The 21,239-nt window shown below is 59.7% G+C and overlaps 1 protein-coding gene across 2 annotated transcripts in view; it reads right to left on the bottom strand.

Annotated features, from left to right (window-relative positions):
- Positions 2,297-21,239, bottom strand: part of NACC2 (NACC family member 2) — an 81,125-nt gene continuing 62,182 nt past the window's right edge. For both annotated transcript variants that reach the window (XM_018056079.1, XM_018056081.1), the window contains exons 3-6: positions 11,129-11,293; positions 8,834-8,939; positions 8,457-8,554; positions 2,297-7,280 (exon numbers count right to left, since the gene is read on the bottom strand). In XM_018056079.1, coding sequence (XP_017911568.1) covers positions 6,775-7,280; positions 8,457-8,554; positions 8,834-8,939; positions 11,129-11,293 — 875 coding nt within the window. In that variant the 3' untranslated portion in view covers positions 2,297-6,774. The remainder of the gene's footprint in view (positions 7,281-8,456; positions 8,555-8,833; positions 8,940-11,128; positions 11,294-21,239) is intronic.

The following is a 21,239-nucleotide window of genomic DNA, read 5'->3' on the forward strand; positions in this document are numbered from 1 at the left end:
TAGGTGCCCCCGGGCAGCGTCCCTCCTGCCCTCCCTGCACTCCCGTCCTGACCTGGGTGCTAACCCTCTCCCACCTGCCCGCCCCGCTCTCCTTCCCTTTACAGGCGAAGACCCCCAGCGGTCCCTTGACAGCCATCTGCGTCCACTTCCCAGTGGACCCTCCAGCCAGATGGAATGGACCCAACACAGAACCACAACTGACCACCCAGGCCTCCTCGGCCACAGCAGACAGGCCTGGACACCCTCCCACACCGCTGGGATGCCTTGAGGGAGCGGTGATGCTCATTCAGGGCCAGGAAGGACACACCGGCAGTGTCCACCCAGATTGGGAGCGGGCTGGTCACCCCTGTGCAGTGGCGTGGACCAGGGTGCCCCTCCCTCACGGCTTAGCCCCCCCACCCCCACCCCCACCCCCGGGCTCCGACCCTTTGTTCCGGAGGACAAAGGACTCCTGGCTGAGTTCCGGGTCCTGCTGACGCTGCACCCACTTCCAGGACAGGACAAAGGGGTGGGATGCAAAGGTTCTGATGCCTCAGCCAGTTTCTGTGGAGGCTGCAAGGGCAGGGAGGCCGGTTGAAGGACGGAGGCTGGGGAAGACAGAGCTCGGCCGGCAGGTGCTGGATCCCATCCTGCAGGGAACCTGGAGGCTCACCCGGGGCAGGGGCTGGGCTGGCGGCTCGAACCAGAACATGGCAGAACTCCTGGGTTCAGAGCAGAGTCCTTTCTCACAGTACCACCCCCAGCCCTGGTCTCAGCTGTCCCTGCCACCAGGGGCACGGGGCTGCCTGAGTGGGGGCCTTCGAGGGGTGCAGTCTGTGGCCCAGAGATCAGGGGTCTCCATCAGCAAGCCCAGGTGGGTGACCTGGAATTGGCCAATCCCGCAGTTTTAAGGTCTTGGGCAGGAGGGGCAGGGGCTTGTGGCAGCCAAGCTGATGGGCGAGCAGAGCTGAAAACCAGACCCCACGGAAGTGCTCACCCACCAGGGCTGGGTGTGGGGTGGGACGGGCATGCCGGCTCCTCCTGGGCCTGTCTCTGACCAGGCTCCTGGGCATTGATGAGAGGGCTGCGGGGTGGCCCCTCCGAGAGGCCCATCTGGGAACCACGTCCACCCACGTTAGACCTTGTGCCTGCTGCACCCTGGCCATGGCTCCAGGGGACCCCGCCCCCTTTGGGGAATGCCACTCCAAGTAGACTTACAGACCCCTGCCTCCTCCAGACCCCTACTCTCTGACCCCTACTCTGTGTTGGGGGGCAGTTTCCAGATAAACAGATGAGTAAATACCATGGCAGGGCTTCCCAGGTGGCTCAGTGGTGAAGAATCTGCCTGCAACGCAAGAGAAGCAGGTTTAATCCGTGGAGAATATCCCCTGGAGGAGGAAATGGCAACTCACTCTGGGCAGAGGAGCCTGGGGGCTACAGTCCTTGGGGCTGAAAAGAGTTGGACATGACTGAGTGGCGAAACAGCAGCAGCTTGGGCAGAACAATTGCTACAAAGCCTGAGAAAGGGGAGAGGACAGGGGTGCCTTTAGAAAGTCAGCCGTGGCCCCTCTGGACAAGACCCTGCAAGGACAGAGGAAGTGAGGAGCCCCCCCACCTAGATGTCTGAGCATGAGTTCCACGTGAGAACCTGAGAACTGATTGAAGTCCATAGGACATACGGATGCACAACCTTGCCCGCTGGAGCCCAAAAAGGTCCTTGTGGGTACAGCAGTGGAGTCAAGGGCGGACAGAGCTGCCACGCCTGAATCTGCGAACCAGCCCTGGGGAACCTGGAGGGATGGCTCCAGAGATGGTCAGGGGATGGAGCCAGGGGCTCTTGGACCAGTGACCTGCTCCGCCCACTTGCAATTCCTGCCTTGTCCACCTGGGGGCGGACCTGGCCCAGGAGCAGAGGAGGGGAAGGGCGGGGTGGGAGGCAGCTGCACGCCTGGAGGGGTAGGCAGGTGAGCCAGGTGCCCCAGTTTGCAGACAATGAAAGGGAGAGCCCCCTCAATTCACCGGGAGCTCAGGTGCCTCCCCACCCCAGGCACGGGGCACCCTGACCCCCCCCACCCCCTCCCCGCCACCGACATCCTGCCTACCAGCCTCCTTCCCGTCTAAGACACTGGGGGCAGGGAGAGGTGAGCGGACCAGGTGTGGACAATGGGCAGCGAGCCTGGGGATGGCCCCTTCTCCCACCCAGGGCTCCTGGGTCCTGAGGGTGCCCCTCCTGGGACGGTTGATCGCCCTACCTCCAACAAACCCATGCCCTCCCTGGCTTCTCCCAACCCCACAGAGGAGCCAAGAGTAGGCAACCTGGGTTTGAACTGACTTTATTATTCTGTAAATGTGAATTTTACAAAGCGCTTTACAATGAACGATCACATCCTTTTGTTTGTTTGTAACGGATTTCCACTTCCTGGATCGGCTCTGAGCACACTGCAAGCCTTCTGGTTCCTGGTCGCTGGTGGACGTTGTGTCCTCTGAGTTATGATAGGGTGTCAGCCGTGGCGAAAAAGCAACAGTCTGAATTCTGCCAAGTAGCAGCACGAAAGAGAGGGAGGCGCAGGAGGAACAAACAGAGGTTTCCTCCTTCTTAAAAAAAAAAAAAAAAACAAGAAGAAAAAAAAAAAGCCAGTCTCTTCTGAGGCTGAAATGGAACTCAGTGTTACTGTGAAACAGGCCTCCTATACAGCACAGGACAATTTATTTATTGATTTTTAACAGTCGTGAGTTACAGTACTACTTAACCCCTCCACGGACTCTTTAACAACAACCGTCTCCTTTTCAAAAGTCTCTTTTCTTTCCCCAAAACAGTCCGTCCAAAGGATGAATGGTCTATTTGCACCCAATGCCATTCAAATGTTCAAGTCAAAAATATTTATACGGTTTATATTTAGTTTTTATTATTTTTTGTCTGCTAAAAATAGTATTGCAAGTTTTGGCTTCTTTTGACATAAAAATGACAACCATGTGTGAAACGCTAACGAAGAAGCATCGATCAGAATCCAAGCGGGCTGTCCAACCTGAATGCTTTAGATGGGCGCTGCGTCAGATTCCTTTTTGTTTTTCTCAAAGAAACAGAACAAAACAAACAAACAAAAACCAAAAACCCTTGCCAGGTTAGAAACACCTTGCACCCCCCCACCCCCCCATGGCCTCTGGCCGCTGGCGGGTGACACGCCCGGAGCTGGCTGGCTGACAGAAACACAGATGTATGCGGCAGCAACATTCAGAAACAGTAGTTAAAGCTCAAGACGGCTCTGAGCTCTCAATTCTGCGTTTAGGATTTACTGCTGGCAGAGAGGCAGGCAGAGGTTTTCTCTGAGTTTTCAGGTGGTTAATGGGCCATAGGCCTTTTTTGACTTGCAGCAGAGTATTTCCATAAAGATAACCCAGTGGAGGGGAATCTAAGCCATCCACGGCAGGGGGGTGGCATGCACCCAGCCCACGCTGGGAGGTTCCGGCCATCACATGGGGACAGAGTCAGGGCCGGAACCGAGCAGGCCGCTCCCAGGCTGAGCCCCTGCTTTCCTCCTTCCTCCCAGCAGAAAGGCCGCCGAGGAATGAGTTTTCATGGAGGAGAAACACGCCCGGCTCCCGGGGCCCCAGCACCCGGACAGCGGTTTTGGGGCCGCAGGCCGCACGCCCAGAGGCCTCTCCCCTTGCCTCTGGTCCACATTCAAGGGCAGGGTAAGACGGTCGCATCAAGTGCAAGGTTAAGCAACCACAGAGAACTCTGGGTGAGACCAGACAGTGCAGAAAGCAAGGCAGGTTTCAAGTACGGAGGCCACCGGCCGGCCGGGCGGGCGGGCACGCAGCCCCACCAAGCTCACAGTATCTGTCACATTGCGGTCCCTTCTCCTCGACCTCTGCACTCGTCCCAACTGCCTCCCGGGGCCCAGCCCGGCCACCGGGGAGAGCAGGGGTGGGGGGCGGCCGCGGAGCCCAGGCGGGCCGCCCGCCACGGCCACTGGGACTGGCCCAGTCCTTCTCTCTCCGAAAGGCGCTGATAGACTTAGCTCTATGTAGACTCTATGTAGTATATGCGTATTGCTAATAGTCAAGCTTAGGGATAAAGGTGCGGTTATCTCATAAATACTGAGTGGCTTGTCTCTCGGTCTACAGGGGTCGGGTGTGGAGGGTCACGCTCAGGGGACAGGAATTAGTCATCTTGTAAACAGAGGAGGGGAGGGTCTGGTTCTCCTAATTGGTTTTCCTTGGGAAAAATGATCAAAAGATGCTAAGGCACTCTGGAAGGCCCCCCTGAGCCCAGGCCCGCCGCCGCCGCCCACCCCGCGGAACATTCCGGACACGGCAGGGGGGGGGGAGCACCCCGGCAGATACAATCATCAGCCACGCCCGTCTGCAAACGCTCCGCCCCACGTCCACCGTGGGACACATTAGTGCAAAACGCTCGGCCTGGCCCGTCCGGAGCGCAGGAAGAGTTCAGCAGCCATTCACATTAGATTCTTATTAAAGTTTCACCTGCAGCTCTAGCCTTCCTTACCCAGAACAACGAAACAGACGGCGACTATAAACAATTAAAGGACAGAGGTCATGGGACATTGTGCTGGCCTGAGCAGCGCAGTCAGGCCTTCTCTGGGAGGCTGGCGCCCCTCCCTGTCCTGGCCTCAGGGCCGGGGAGGGCCACCGGGCCCACGTTGGAGTGGGGGTCAAGAGGAGAGAGCAAAGCCCTTCTGTCCACAGCCAGGGTGGGCAGCTGGCCCCCGAGAGTCCCCAGGGGCTAGTCGGATAAAAGTGCAAACATGGGGTGTCGGCCCCAACAAGGGGGGCTCCACAGGGGAGCTGGTGGGGTCCGCCTCACCCACCCCCACCCCCACCTAGGGGCTGTGGCCTCCTCCCAACTCCAGGAGGACTTGGTCCTGGTCCCTGGTGGGCTGTGGGCCCTGGGCTGTGCCAGCTCGCCCCCCTGGGCCTGAGACGGAAGAGGCCTGAAGCCCCAGCAGGAAGGAGCCGCAGCCCCTGGGGCAGGGACAGGCAGGTGAAGGGGCTGAGGTCAGCTCCCATGTGTCCACCCAGGGTCCTCCTAGCCCAGCCCGCGGCCATCAGACCTCTGCAGAGGGCAGGCCACATGTCTGGCCTGGCTGGAAAAAGCACCCCTCACCCCCCCACCACCAAGGTCTCCTCCAAGGGCCCTCCACGAGGAAGCGCGGCAGTCAGCAGGATAAGGAGCCTGGCGGGGTGGGGGTCAGTGCCGAAGCCCCCCTCCCATGATGCCCCCCTCCCAGCTGGGACCTGCAAGAGGCTGGGGGTGGCTCAGCTTTGTGGGTTGGCGGCGGGGTGGGTCACACCTGCCTGGCAGGGGTCAGAGGGAAGGGAAGGTAGAGTGCAGGGAGTAGGGCTGGGGTGGGGGCCTCTGGCCATGCCTGGGGGCCACCTGGGACTGGGTGGGGGGCGGCCCCTTGGCATGTGGATGGGAGCACTTGGGACAGCATGTGCCCCTTCCCTCAAACAGCAATGAAACTTCACAGTGAGCTTTCCAGCCTCAAACCAACAAAGCCCTTGCCCCTTGACCCCCATCAACACCCCCTGCCCTGACGCATTCCAGAACCTCTGTGCCTGCAAACCGCCTCTGCTCAGGCCTGTGCCCAGCGCCCACCTACCCACAGCCTCCGAGGCCCGCGCACCCTGGGGCTCCGCGCGCATGTCGGGAGCCCAGTGCCCGCCTGGCCCCCAGTTCCCTTCCTGCTCACCCTGGCTGCCCTTCCACAGGGGTGAGTGGGGCCCAGCCTGGGGTCTGGGACATGGACTCCCCAGAGCCGTAGTGGGTCGGGGCAGGGACACCCCAGCCTCTCAATTTTTTTTTGCTCTTTTGGGGCTGAAAGTTTCCAAACCAAATATGAAATAGATCTGAATTACGATGAAAACGAATAAACAAGCGAACATAAACCCAACGTGGCTGAGGGCTGCGTGGGCTGCACCAGGGGTGGTGGCCCCACCCCACGGGGCGGCGGGCGGCCAGGCAGAGGGGGCCAGGCGGGAGCCAGGGCGTGCTGGGCGGCCTGGGCCCTGGGTCCCAGGTGGACTGAGGGTCCGTGGAGCCACGGGGGTCAGGCGGACCCCCCGGGCGCAGGGCAGGAGAGCAGACACAGCCAAGATCACTTCCTCTCACACACACGGACTAGCACGGCCCACCGCCAAGCCATCACCACTGCCCTTGCACACGCTCACACACGCACACGCTCTGCACACACACACCCACACCCCATACGCACGGCGGACCTGGCAGGCCTGACCCCCCAGTCTCAGAAGAAGGTAAAACAAGGATTTGGCCCCTGGGGGCCCAGCCTTGGCCCGTGGCCCCAGAGGGGTGGGGGTGGGTCCCTGTCCCCAGGGGTGAGGACCAAGGACCCCAAAGCGCGTGTTCCCGCCCCACAGGCCCCCGGCCTCATCCCGGGCAGGGGGATCGAGGGGCGGGGGGCGGGGGGTGGGAGGCCAGCAGAGCCAGGCACCGGGGCCTGGGGGCCTCTCGCCTCCTCCCCACGCAGGAGAAGGGGAGCTACAACTTGGAGACTAACCTCTCGAATATCAAAAAGGAGCCCCTGGGACCTTTCTCGCAACTAGGTCGCCAGTGGCCTAATCGTTTTACAGTATAACGAATGCATTTGTTTCCTTCATAAATTTTAAATACAAGCAGAATAAAAATCACATTTTTTTCAGGCAACAGTAGCAGTTCAGTAGGTAAGTGGCTTGATCACATTTGTCTGTATTAGTAACGCATGCAAGCAGCTTCCGTACCCGCCTGGGCGCCGGTCCGCCTGGGGCTCCTCCCTACAAGGGCCCTGCGTACGGGCCTTCCGGTCTCCTCCCCGGGGCCGGCGTGGCGGGCCGGCTGCTGCTGGCGCTGCCCTGCTCGAAGGGCTGCGGGGGGCTCTGGCCGTCGGCGGGCAGCGGCTCGGGCGCGGCCACCTCCTGGATGACCGAGCCGGCCCCGTCGGCCTCCTCGCCGGCCTCGAAGGCGGGGTTGGCGGAGGCGGCCAGGTCGACGCTCACGGCGTCAGTTCTCAGGGCCACGATGGCGGCGGCCTCGCCTCGCCGCTCGGCGTAGATGCGCTGCTCGAACACCTGCGGGGCGGCGGGCGGGAACTCGGGGTCCAGGGGCGCGCTGGCCGCCGAGGAACCCATGACCGTGCGGTACATCTCCACGCCCTCGGGCAGCATGGACTTGATCTTGGGCAGCCAGCGCTTGCGCACGCGGCGGGCGTTGGTACACATGTCCGCGGCGATGACGTTCATCTCGCTCTCCTTGAAGCTGGGGGCGAAGTTCTGACAGTACACTGCAGGGACAGGGCGTAGGGGCAGGCGTGAGCGGCCACCCACCGCAGGAATCCCAGGGCCCCACCCTCCGCCTCCACAGGGGCCCTAGGCCTGAGACCCGCCTTGGGGGTGGGGGCGGTGCTCTGGGCTGGAGCAGCCACTCTGGGGCCAGTGGAGGGGGGTATCCTCCTCCACCCTGTCCCTCCAGCAAAGGAGGCCACGTGGCCACTCAGGACTCTCCTGGGGCAGTTTGAAGACCAGCGGTCCGTCATCCTTCTTCCTGCTGGAGGCCCCGTCCCACTCCTCTGGGGGTGGGGTGGGGTGGGGTGGGGTGGGTCTCTCTGGGCCCGAGATGGACTGAAGGGCCGGCAAGGAGTGATGAGGGGGCTGGCTCATGCCTGCTTTCAGCAGCATCGTGTTTGACAGTAACAACCCGCCCTCTCCTCCTTTCCGCTCCAGAAGCCAGGAGACCCAGCTCTTCACAAACAGCAGGGAACTTGGAGGCGGGTCCCCCAGAGTGAGCCCCCCACCACTGTGAGCCCCACTGTGGGGCAGGTCAGCCCCACCCCACATGCCTCCTCTCAGAGCCCTGCCAGCACCGCACGCTCTGGGATGCAATTATGGGCTGCAAAGGCCCCTCTTTGCTCTAAACAGAATTAGCCTCATGGGAGAGATTCTTTTAAGCAAGAAAACTAAGACAGTGTTTCTGGAAGACGGGATCGGCTGGTCTGGCCTGGGCCGAGCATGGGTGGCTTCTTCCCTGTCCCAGGGGGCAGGGGTGAGTGGGTGGGTAGGGGGTTTCGGGGATGGGGGGGGCGGCGGTCTGCCACCAAGATGGACCCGGTTCCGCCCCCACACACCCAGGAGCGGGAGGCAGAAGCAGGCCGAGCAGATGGCAAAGGCTCAAAATAACCCCCAAATGTAAATAAGGGGTTTTGTTCAAAAAGGAAAATTAGATCTATTTCACATATTAAAATAGTTTCACAGCTGAATTCATCACGCTTGGAAACCTACCAAGAACGTTCACACCTCGAGCCCGGGCTCCTGCGAGCTGTTCTTTTCTCCCCGTCGACCCCAAGACCAGCTCCCTCTGGGAGAAGCTGCCTTTTCCAGGCTGAGATCCAGGGGTCTGGCGCCTCCTGGAGATGCGCCCCACCCCCCAGCATTCCCCCAGTGACCCCCAGCCCTCCTCTTACATTTCACAGCGTTCAGGACGCGGCTGTCCAGCGGCTTGCGGCTCGGGTCGCTGGTGGACGAACGGATGCCTGTGCCACAGCTGTTGGCCAGCGTGTTCCTGGCGGAGGGGTGGGCAGGGGAGGAAGAATGAGGCGGCAGCGGGAGGGGACACCCGCCCACCCGCCTGCACGCCCCACCCAAAGCCTGCTGCTTATCTTCCTGGGGGGTCGGGGTGTCCCCGTGACATCAGCCAGCATGCTTCTTCACGTGGGGGGTGGTCAGCAAGCCCTCCCCGGGCCCCGGGCTAACACTGGCATGGGGCTGGGAAGGTGCAGGGCCGCGCACAGCCGCGCCAAGGGGGATGAGGCTTCTGCGCCCGCCCGCCCGTGGGGCCTACCTGTCGAAGAAGGTGGCGAGGAGGCGGCGCAGGAGGACTTTGTGCTTCACTCCCGCGCACAGGTGGCAGTTCATCAGCTGCCCGCGCGTGATATAGACGCCAGAGCCTGCGGCCGGCGGGCACAGACAGACAGAGAGGCCCTCAGCCCAGACCCAGGGCTGCAGGCCACAGCTGAGGGGGCAGGTGGGGGCGGGAGCGGCCTTTCCGACACTGACAGCAACCCCCCTCCAGGCGTGGGGACCCCAGGGTGCCCCAGGCTGTCCCTGCTCCCTCGGGGCCCTGTCTCCAGGAGGAGGCCGCCTTGGTCACTCGCTTCCACGGGGCGGTCCCCAAACTGCCTTCCGGCCCTCAGGGGAACGGCCCTGGGTGTGGGTTTGGGTAAACCCCTGCCTCACCTCTCAGTTGCTCCCCGATCAAAGAGCTGCGGGCAGGGGTGGGAGGTGGAGTCTTGGAACTCAGGGAGGGGCTCCCCGGCCCAGCACTGACCCTCCCTCCGGCCCAGCGCAGAGGCAGGACCACACACCCTGCAGTGCTGTTCGCCCCACGGAGCCCGGTCAGACTGGGCCCGCCCAGGGCTCGGCCAACGAAGGGCAGGGATGACTGCAGGCTCGGGCTGCCGGAGCCCGGGTTCACCCCGGATGGTTCACCCCGGATGCTGCCCGAGGAGAAAGGAGCTTAGGCCAGAGGCAGTGTCCCCAGCTGGGAGCCGCAGGTGTGACGAACGCAGAAGGGCAGGGAAGCACCGGGCACGGGGTGCAGGGAGCCTCCAAGGCCTCCTCGGGCCTTTGTCTACGATCTGACTTTACAGAGCACGCACTGAAGCACCTTAGTGCAAAGCAGGAACAAGGCAGCACTCCCTTCTGCGGGGGTGGAGCGGAAGGCGCGAGGACACCCTGGGGAGACGTGACACGCCAGCTCGGGGGGTGGGGGGGCCTTCCCTGGCTTCACGCTTTGTCCCCACTACGAGCCAGGTCTCCAGGGACGCCCGCAGCCTCAGGGCCAAGAAGCATGTGGCTGATGCTGGATGCAGACCTCCAGTGGGAGCCCAGGCCAAGACACAGCAAGTGTCCCCAAGGGCCTCACCACCCCCAAGGTCTGCAGAGCCTCAAACCCAACAGCAAGACGGGTCACCCTGAGCCACATGGGCTGGACAGCCGCCTCACGGCGGGGACATCTGTAAAGGGGGGGACCAGCAGGAGGCTTGGGGCTCGGGTGGGACACAGCCAGGGAAGGTGGCTGGCCCGCACCCCTCCCCAGCCCAAACAGGCCTCCCTGGGGACCATGCCCACCCCCAGGGCTCTGAGGAACCTGCCCACTCTCAGAATCCATCCCAGTCCAATGCTGACAGTCCTGGAACTCAGGAGCTGGGCCCTTGCTGGAACGGTAACAATGGGCATGGGGGCAGGGCGCGTGGGGTATGGCCGGGGGCACCCTCACCCCACCCAGGCCCGTCCAGACCAGCCAACACCTCCTGGTGACTCTCCTGTCGGCTAAAAAGGCCAGGCGGCCTGCTGAGGTGGGGTTCGAGCAGTAAGGACGTCTCGGGCAGAAAAGCCCCACAAAGCTGCCCAGGAGCGGCAGGCAGGGTGCTGGACAGGGGTGGGGGCCCAGTGGCCCATGAATTCTCATCTCTGCTGGACAGCCTTAAACATCTGCAAGGAGGGATGTCCCTGGCCATCCACTGGTTAGGACTCTGAGCTCCATGGTCAGGAAACTAAGATCCTACAAGACTTGTGGCTTGGTGGGGGGCGGGGGGCGGGGGGGCGGGGGGCGGGGGGCAGTGGAATCTACAAGGAGCTGTGAGGCCCAGTGAATTCCAACATTGAGAAGATCAATATTTCCAACAGGCACCAGCCCTAATGGGCTTTGGACCCCACTGTGTTGTTTGTTTTTATAGAAGAAGCGAGTCTATTTAGGAGCCGCTGTGTGGAAGCTGGCAACTCTGCCCCTTGAACATGGCATCTGGACGCTCAGGGGAGCTGGGGAGGGTGGGGGTGGCAAACTGTACGGGACTTGGTTTTAGCCACGACCTAAATTAAAACACAATCACGATTGCGGCCCCTGCCAATCAGAAGCTCGACCAGCCCAGGGGATTCAATTAAAATGCTAAATTAATTCAATTGAATAACTCCTCTTCATGACACAGTCTTCTAAAACGAAATTAAGAGGAAATTTAAGATGTTCTTTTTGTTTGTTTGTTTGACTGATTGGTGATGAGTATTGTTCACAGCTCTGAAGAAAAAACAAAAGGGGAGGGCCTCTGCACACAACAGACGTGGTGGGGCGGGGCCTCACCTGCCACCAGCTCCAGCTTCTCGCCAGGGTCCCCCTCGGAGTAGAGCTTGGGGTGGCAGCGGTACCCGATCTGGCTGATGAGGCTGGCGGGCAGGGCCACCAGGTCGCGGCGGATCAGGACGCAGGAGCGGCTCTCCAGCGGCACCGGCTCCGGCTTCTCTTGCACTGTGGACACAGGACCACCCGGTCAGGGGCGTCCTGGCCGAGCCCTGGGGCCACGGACGGGGAGATCGGCCCTCCTCCACCCAGGCCCGCGTGAGGGCTGCTCTGCGCTCATCCTCCCCACCCACCAGCTGCTGCCCCTGCAGGAGAACCCAAGAGAGTAGACAGAGCAGGTGGGGGGATGCCCAGTCCGGCCCAGGAGGCTTCCGGGGCAGGGGCGTGTCCACCAGGCCTTGGGGGACAGCCCAATAGAGGCGGAGCGGCCGCCTCTGCTGGGGGAGCGAAGGCTCGGGGAGGGGACAGACCTCGTCCTGTCAGCCCTCCACCCAGCCACTCCTCACAGCAGCCCCATGCCACACAGCCCCTCTGCCAGTGGGCACTGCGCCCTCTGCTCCTGGCCAAGAGTGGCTCCATCAGTACCATCCAGCAGTGAAGCCAGGGGTGGCAGAGCCAGGCAGGGCAGACGCCGTGTCTCCACAGCCGGCTCCAAGCCTCTGAGACTTCAGGGAATGTTCCTGACAGATCACCACTTGGGGGGTACTCAGGGACCCCCAGTTGTGCCAGAACTGCAGCCGTGATGGGGCGGCAGGGTGGGGGAGGCCCCCCGACGCTCCCCTGCTTGAACCCCACCCTGAGTTCAAGCACGCCCTGCCCCCATGCCAGGCCAGCCTCCCAACCACCCCCCTACTCTCCCATCCCCTGCAGGGTCTCTTGAGGCCTGGGTGGGGTTTCCTCTAGTGCTCGGGATGGAGGGGCGGGTCCTTCGGGCACTTGGTGGGCACTCAGCACACCCCTGTGCCTCACCAGGTGTTGGGAGGCTGAGGGGGAAGCCGAGGGCCTGCCCCCTGCCCACAGGAGTGCCCAGCCAGCAGCGAAGGCAGGGTGAGGGCAGAGCCCACATGGAGGACTCCACTATGGACAGGACCCCCCCCTTGCCAGGCTCCATGCCCCAGCACCCTTCAAGCAGGTTCCCAGTTCTTGGCCCCTGCCCGTCCCCCTCTCCCCCATGTCCCCCTTCTCTGCAATGCTCCTGCCCCATTTTCCTGCCTGGCACCAATTCCCCTGCGCAGCAATGCAGGCCCAGGCCTCTCAGCAGGATCAGCGAGAGGCCCGTACCCAGCAAGCCTCCACCTAGACCTGCAGACTGGCACCTTCACCCCAGCTCACGCTTGCAATCGGCCATCAGCCTACCCTCTTCACCCTGCTGCCCCGGCCAGACAGGGCAGGGCCAGTGCCTGCCTCGTCTGTGCACACGGGCGCACCCGGTCACTCCTGGGAGGGCCACTGCCCTGGCAGCTGTGTGGGTGAGAACCCCAGCTGCTCTGGGGCGGGCCGCCGCACACCTGGCCACTCAGCACGGCCTGCAGGGGAGCCCAGGGCCCAACCCCTCACCCACCCGGCACCCTGGCAATGTCTGCAGATTGGATAGGGCCCCAGGCTGCTCTGATGGACGCCAGGTGGGTCTTCCCTGCTGAGAGCAGTGGCTCTCGTCAGCAGCCTTGATGAGTCCTGGGCAGGGCAGGAGGACACAGCTTGTCAGACCCACCAGAACTTGGACAGCCGGGGGGTAGGGGTCAAGGACACTAGGGGCCGAGGCCTGGCTGGATGCTCTCCTCCAGGTAGGGGCTCAGGGGTGGAGTCTGTTAGGGAGGTGCCACGACCACTCCCAGAGGGTCAGAGGCAGCCCCTTGGGCTGGCCAGTGCCCCCTGCCCTCTGTACTGTGACACCCCCTTGGGGTCACAGGGCAATTCAGCATGGACACCTGAGCCTGGGGAGGGAGGAGACCAAGTGGGGCTGGGAGAAGGACCTGGAAGCCACACGGGGGCTGCTGTAAAGGGGCTTTGGGAGGGGTGGTGGCAAGGAAGGGTCGCAGCCCCAGAGCTGGAGCAGGTGAGTGTGCATTAGCCCCAGGTTATCTCTGCACCAAGCTCTCGTGGGGGAAGGGTCAGGGCGACCCAGGCCCTGGGGAACCAGCATTCTGCCAACCACAGGGCGAGTCCCACGGGGTAAGGTAGGGTGGTCAGTCCCATCCCTGAGAATGGGCTGGGGACCCACCTGCTGCTCTCGCTGCCTTACCCAGGGCCTGGGATCACTCGCACTGGAGTCACCCTCCATTTCCAGCAGGGTCCCCCGGGGGCCTCTCTACCCTGTCCCCACAGAGCTTAGCCCTTCCTGGGGAGGCGCTTGCCAGCATGCACAGGGTGAGCATGGTACCCAGTGCCTTCGGCCCGGAAGGGGCCAACTCCAGGACGAAGGAGGGAGCCTCCCAGGAGCTCAGATCAGGGCAGAAGCCAGAAGGGTGGCCACTCTGGGGGTCGGGCAGCATCTCCCACCTGGCATGTTTGGGGAATGCTGGGCAGGGGTGGGGGGGCGGTGTGTCGGGCAGAACGGCAGAGAGCCGTCAGAATCTTCCAAACCTGGAATTACCCAGGGGCTCGGGGAGCACAGGAAAAACAACCCGGATGATATTTTAAAACATAATTACTCAGCCCGCCACCCCCACCCCAGCCCGCTGTGATTACGCTCAGACTCGGAGCAGAGTGCCAGCGCTGGCGCCGTGGCATTTAAATAACGAGCGCTCGCCAGCAGAAATAATCCCATCCACAACCCTCGGCCTCGATGTTTCTCCAAACAGCAGAAGTTGTTTGTGCTCCGCACGCTCTCCCCCCCCACCCCAGCCCGGCTCCCCAAGAGCCAGAGGCTGTCAGATCCAGAACAACCAAAAGAGCCTCTTCTATTTCTGCTCCGGCACGTGCCGGATACTGCGCCAGCTAAAAATACCCCCCTGAGCGGCGGCGCATCTGGAAAGGTGCTCCGATTGCTCCGCACGCCCCTGGCCCTAAACTACCCTCTACCGGGTCGGAGCTGAGCCTCTAGCAGCCTCCGTCCTTGGGAGGGGGTGTCGAGTCACAGAGAGGCTCCAGGAACCCAGGAGAGCCTGTACACCGGGGCTCAGTGACGAGGCCCCTCGAGTACCCCTGGTGGCCTTTGGCAGGTCATACAGTGCCTGATGGCAATAGCAGTGGGAGATGCCTCAGTGGGCTGTGTGCAGGGGTCACACCCAGGCTCCCCCTGCACTGGGCTGGGGGAAACTGCTGGCCTCCTGCTGCCCCAAGACCCAGGCAGCCGCCTGCAGCGTCAGTGGCCCCGTGTCCACCCCTTTATGATGCTGCTTTCTAGGGTCATGGGCTCCAAATATTTAGCCCTGTGAAACCTGGTGGGAAGCACGTGAAAGCCATTAGCCGCTTGCACGGGGAGGTGAGCGGGTGAGTCATGGCCATAAAGGTCTCGATGGAATGATCTGGAACAGAAGCTCACCTGGGCAAACGGGCAGCAGAATCGAGGCCTTGGGGCTGGAGAGAACACCAGTGTGTCCATGGGGTGGGCGGTGGACCCTGCCGGGGGAAGAGGGGTCCCTGCGGTGACTTCGACTCTGCTGCCCACCTGCCCAGGACACTGCCTGAACCCAAAGAGGGGAGAGACGTCACGCGAGCGAGGTGACACGGACGGCAGAGCCTGCATGACGCACTCGTGTGAGGCCCTGGGGCTGAGGGAGGGGAAGGGGTGGGTGTCCAGTGGGGACAGAGCTTTGACTTGTGAAGAAGATGGAGGCGATGACCACACACGTGAACGCACTTGGCTCTGTGCACTCAGAAGTGGTCCCAACAGTAAATCTCCTCTTAGGTACACTCTACCACAATAAAGACACTGTTTCAAAGGAATGAATGGAAGGAGGGAACTGGGAGCGTCACGCTGCCCGCAGCCCCAAACGTCCTCAACCTCCTGCGGGTCACGGGCAGGGAACCTGAAGCACGTGCTGGACCCTCTGCTCGGGCAACACACAGCAAGGCGCCCGCCCCCAGGGTGCCATCATGTCCAGGAGGCTCAGCGGGGCCCCGCTCTCGTCCCCAAGCGCGGGTGCATCCGGGTGTCACCATCGGAGCCCCGCCAACGCCGTGACCACTGGCAGGTGCCCAGGCTGCCCTGGTCCCGCCACCGGGGACCTTGTTGAGGTGGGGCAGGGTGGGGAGGGGGCAGAGAAGGTGATGCCTGCTCCACAAAAGTGTATGCCATTTGTTCAGATGGCAGAATAAGAAACTGAGCCCCTAGTCCTTCCTGATACAGAAAAATACAACTGAAAACCAAACGGAAAGAACACAGCCCTACACGACCCGATGCTGGCGGTGACCAAGCCTGCCAGACACAGCGTGGCCCAGAGCCAGACCCACGCGAGCACGCTCAGCCACTCCATGACAGCGGTGCACAGGGGTCCGGTGGGGAGGCGACAGGCTCCCAACAAGGGCCACGCGCGAGTCACACGCAGGCGAAGCCAAGCCGAACGCCCACAGGCCCAACCAGCACCGTATGTGAAGCTGAACCCAAGTGGGCTGCAGACCTAAGCGTTAACACAAACCTACAGAACTTTCAGCAGCAAATCTGTGATCTTGGGTTTAGCTAAAAGCCTAGACAGAACCCCAAAAGCACAATCACTAAAAGAAGTTAAATAAGAAACTAAACACCATTACAATGAAACGAAACTTGTTGTCTATAAAAGATGACCAAGGCAAGATCTGCAAAGCACGTGCCTGACAAAGAAAAACCCTAGGGAAGACAAGGGAAACTCAACCGGAGCAGGGCGAACAATCCAACTTTAAAAGCAGGCAGAAGAGCTGAACAGATACGTTAGCAGAGAACACACAGACAGCGAATCAGCACAAGAAAAGACGTTCATCACCAGCCCTTAGAAAAACGGAAATTAAAGCCACGCTGAGACAACACTCCTCGAGGTTCGGACAGCTTGGCAGGACCCAAGCACAGCGCACCCAGCGAGGACCCAGGGCCCCTGGCACAGTCACGCACCCGCCTGCCCGTCCACGGGAACAACATGGCACAGGCCTCGGGGAACCATGAGGCCATTTGTTACAAAGTTAGACGTGTGCGGTGCTGAGCCAGCACTCCGCTTCCAGGTGTTTACCCAGGAGAAGAGAGAGAGATGAGCGCAAGCCTGTGCAGTAATGCCCACAAGCTCTGTCCACAGACGCCAACTGGAAACACCCAACATCCCGCATCGGGGAAGGGACAGCCGGGGAGCCGTCCACACGACGGTCACCACGGGGCCACGAGGTACCAGTGGTTGGTGCACAGTTTGGATGGATCCCAGGCTTGCTGCACCCAGTGGAGAAGCAGTGTCCAGGGTTATCTCCAGGGTGGGTCCACATGGAGGACACGGCCAAAGACACAGCCAACACCGGGGTGAACAGAGGAGAGGGGCTGCCAGGCCGTGGGGTCGGGGTGGTCATCAGAGCAGCGTGGGCGAGCCCTGGGGCCCTGGAGGCTGGTTGACGGAGCTCTTCTGGGTGGTGGACGCTCAGGTCACACCACCCGGCGCCCAGGAGGCCGCTCAGCCCCCTCTGCTCAGCTCCAGGTGGCTTCCACTCACGACAAACACACCACAGGTGGGCAATCTGGCTTGTCCCTGCAGCTGCCAGCTCGGTGCCAACTAGACCCGCAGTTTCGAAAGGGCCACACCTGTGATGGACATCGTGCTCTGGACACCCCCGTCAGCCTCCTCGGAACAGGGCAGGTGGGTTTCCTGCAGGTACATGCAGGCCCAGGTGGGAGGGACGGGGTGAGCATCTGCAGCCATCGTCCCGCCTTTACGTGCCTCCTACGTAACCGTGACGCACCACAGACAGTAAGACGCATCTTGTTTCTTGGATCTAAAACTTCGGGGGGAGGATGCATCCAAGAACCAGCGCAATTTGGCACATGGGGTAAAAAAAAGTAGCAAGAGTCTAGAAAGAAAGAAAAATAAAGGTGGAAACAGAAATTCGAGGCCAAGGCTGGGGAGGACCTATGTGCAAACCCTGGTCAGCAGACTCCTGGAAGCAGGGTCACAAAGGGACCCATGTGGGTCTCGGGGGCCCTGCACTCAGGAAGTTCCGGGCTCAGCTGCTGGGAAGACGTGGGGGTTGCAGAGGCCTGTCCCTGGCCTGGCGACTGGCCCCTCTGGGACAGCTTGGAACCCTGACACTCCCCCTGGGCAGCTCCACACCCTACTTGGCACACCCCACTCAGACCTGGGTTCCGTTTGTTGTTTTTGCGTCCTGTGTCCGAGTCTGGCCCTGGGAGACCCTAGCGGTCCCGTCTGGCCTCCCACAGCCCCCCTAGAGAGAGTCCAGCAGCTTCTCCCATCACCACTGTGACCGCGTGCCTCTTCTGTTCCCCATCCTTCCGTCCAGTGCTGACCTAGAGACGCTCGCAGGCCCGCTGCCCACCCGTGGACGCCAGGCTGACTGGGGACGCTGCTGGGGACCAGAGTGGGAGGTGAGGGTGGGTGGCTTTCCACTGTGTGACTGTTCTGCCCTCCTCAAGAGAGCGAGCACAGGCACTTCCCCAGTGGTCCAGCGGCTCCCAGTGCTGGGGGCCCGGGTCCTATCCCTGATTGGGAACTCAGATTCTGCACGCCGCACAGCACGGCCAAGAAGGACACAGAGGAAGCTGCCTGGTAGAGATGGTCACACTAAGTAAGTCAGACAAAGACAGATATCAGATGACATCATTTACACGCAGAATCTTAAGAAAACCACACAAACGGACTTACTGACACACATAAACAGACTCACAGACACAGAAAACAAGCTTGTGGTTACAGAGGGGAGGGATACATCAGGCGTTTGGGATTAACATACATACAGTTCTATATACAAAGCAGATAAACAACAAGGACCTACCACACAGGAGAGGGAACTCTACTCAGAGTTCTGTAATGAGCTTAAGTGGGAAAAGCACTGGAAAAAGAACAGACACCAGTGTGTTGTGCAATGAATCACTCAGCCGCGCACCGGAAACTGACGTGACATTACAAATCGGACGGAGGACAGTGGCTGCCCCGTGGGGTGGGGTGGGGGGGACTTCTGGGAGCAGCAAGCCCAAGGAGGGTGCCAGACAGACAGAGGGGTCGAGAGCCTGCAGGGTCCTGGCCGGGAGCTGACACCTGGACACAGCTTCCCAAGTTCTCTTCGATGTATCTGCCAACCGCTAAGTAGCACGCGTGCAGGACCAGAGGCAGAAAAGCTATTGCCAAGAAACGGAAAAGCAACTTAAGTTGGGAACGTGGTATCCCACGTGTGAGCTAGACAAGCATCGGATCTGAGGGCCTGCAGAGGAGGCGGTGCTCGGGGGAATACCAAGGACTTCACCAAGACCCGGGGACAGCCAGGGCCCACGAGCAGGGTGGCCAGGAGCGCCCCCGCCTGACTTGCTCCAGCAGGTCACATCACTTCCTGACAAACCCGAGGGTCTCTCGCGAAGGACTCTAAAGACAGGTCCCACATCCTCTGAGGAGCAGCTCTGCTTAGAGCTTCCAAAATGTATTCACACATCGTGAAGCATTCAATAAAAAATCACCAGGGGGACTTCATGGTGGTCCAGTGGTTAAGATCCTGCCTGCCAATGCAGGGGACGCAGGTTCAATCTCTGATCCAAGAAATCCCACACGCTGCGGCACCACAACTACCGAAGCCCCCGAGAAGCCGCCACTGCAACTAGAGAAAGTCCATGAGCAGCGACAAAGACCCGGCGCAGTCAGAAACGAGTGATTAAGAAAAAAACTCACCATCTACAAAAAAGACATCTGATCGGACCCACAGGCGATCTGTAACAGAATACAGGCAGATTCTGTCTTTCAAATAACCTCTCTTCGTTTGTGCAAGGAATGGACAAGACGGAGAAATTTCACCAGAAAACTAGAATCAGTAAAAAGAATCTAATGCTAGAAAGATGATTGGTTCAGGAGTAAATTAAACAGGGCAGATGAGAAGATTGGTGAGCCGGAAAATAACTCAATCCAAAACATCCAGATGGAAGCTGCAGAAGAAAAAAGGAATAGAAAAGTCGTGAAACAGAACAAGGGTTACGTGGAATTCACAGGGCGCGGTGAGCGGGAGGAGGGTGGGTGCACGTGGGGAGGTATTGTGACCGAGAACTTCGAACTGATCAAAGACATGAAGTCACGTGAAAGACAGTGACCCTTGGAACTTCCCCAGGGGTCCAGTGGTTGACTTCACCCTCCAGGGCAGGCAGTGGGGGTTCAATCCCTGGCAGGGGAGCTAGGATCTCACATGCCTCACGGTCAGAAAACCAAAATACAGAACTGAAGCACTGTTGTAAAAAATTCAATAAAGACTTTTTAAAAACGGTCCACATTAGAAAACAACAACAACAACAACAAAAAACTAATCCCAGACAGAGGGTAACACAGGAAGACATGGAAAAAATAAATGCGCAGATAAGTATAAACACAGGTATTTAAAACAACAATGACAAAGGGTGCAGCTAAAAACATGCAAACACTCTCACCCCTACCCAGTACGTCAGGGGGACACAAAGGAGGCTAAAGTCGTGGAGGTCTTGGCAAGCACTAGAGGGGAAGGTCCCTGAAGGAAGGCTCTGAGTTGAGAGGACCTCCAACCCTTAAGAGACCAGCTGTTGTTTATGTGCTAAGTTGCGCCTCACTCTTTGTGACCCCATGGGCTGCAGTTTGTCTGCTAATCTCTAAGGACTTCCCAGATGTTCAGCTCAGTTCAGTCGCTCAGTTGTGTCTGACGGTGGACTGCAGCACGCCAGGCCTCCCTGTCCATCACCAACTCCAGGAGCTTACTCAAACTCAGATCCATCGAGTCGGTGATGCCATCCAACCATCTCATCCTCTGTTGTCTCCTTCTGCCCTCTATCTTTCCCAGCATCAGGGTCTTTTCCAGTGAGTCAGTTCTTCACATCAGGTGGCCAAAGTATTGGAGCTTCAGCTTCAGCATCAGTCCTTCCAATGAATATTCAGGACTGATTTACTCTAGGATTGACTGGTTTGATCTCCTTGTAGTCCAAGGGACTCTCAAGAGTTTTCTCCAACACCACAGTCCAAAAGCATCCATTCTTCAGTGCTCAGATTTCTTTATGGTCCAACTCTCATATCCATACATGACCACTGGAAAAACCATAGCTTTGATCAGACAGACCTTTGTCAACAAAGTACTGTCTCTGCCTTTTAATATGCTGTCTAGGCTGGTCACAGCTTTTGTTCCAAGGAGAAGTCTTTTAATTTCATGGCTGCAGTCACCATCTGCAGTGATTCTGGAGCCCAAGAAAAGAAAGTCTGTCACTGTTTCCATTGTTTCCCCATCTATTTGCCATGAAGTGATGGCATTTCCCAGGTGGCTCAGTGGTAAAGAACCCGCCTGCCAATGCTGGAAATGTGGCAGGAGCTATGGGTTGAATCCCAGAAGTTGGGAAGGTCCCTTGAAAGAGGAGATGGCACCCCACTCCAGTATTCTTGCCTGGAGAATCCCATGGATAGAGGAGCCTGGCAGGCTACAGTTCATACGGTTGCAAAGAGTCAGACACGACTGAGCACGCATGTGTGGACTGCAGCCCATTGGACTCCTCTGTCCATGGGCATTCTGCAGGCAGAATACTGGAGTGGGCAGTCATTTCCTTCTCCAGGGGATCTTTCCAACCCAGGGATCATAGCTCTGTTTCCTGCATTGGCAGGCGGATTCTTTACATTGAGCCACCAGGGGAGCGCTAAAGAGACCAGTAGGCAAATTTAAAACAGACACAGGAAAGCAAATAAGCAGATTAAAGTGCTTGAGTGGCCTGAACGAAAGAGGGAAAATGGAGAAACCACAGTAGATCAGGGGAAAAAAAGGAGATGAAACCCCCAAACACCAGCAGTTCATGAAATGTAGTTGGACTAAACACTCCAATGAAGAACTGTTAAAGACTGCATAAAAAAATAAACAAACCACCACAACAACAAAAAAAAAAAACAGGAGACCACCTTACACAAAAGGACAAAGAAAGTCTGAAAGCAAAAGGTCGGGGACAAGATGCAGCAGGTGAACATCAAAGAGGAGGGCCCGGGGCAGCTGCGCCGAGGCGAGACCACAC

The sequence above is a fragment of the Capra hircus genome, chromosome 11 (genome assembly GCF_001704415.2).
Source record: "Capra hircus breed San Clemente chromosome 11, ASM170441v1, whole genome shotgun sequence".
In the NCBI taxonomy this organism is placed as follows: Eukaryota; Metazoa; Chordata; class Mammalia; order Artiodactyla; family Bovidae; genus Capra; species Capra hircus.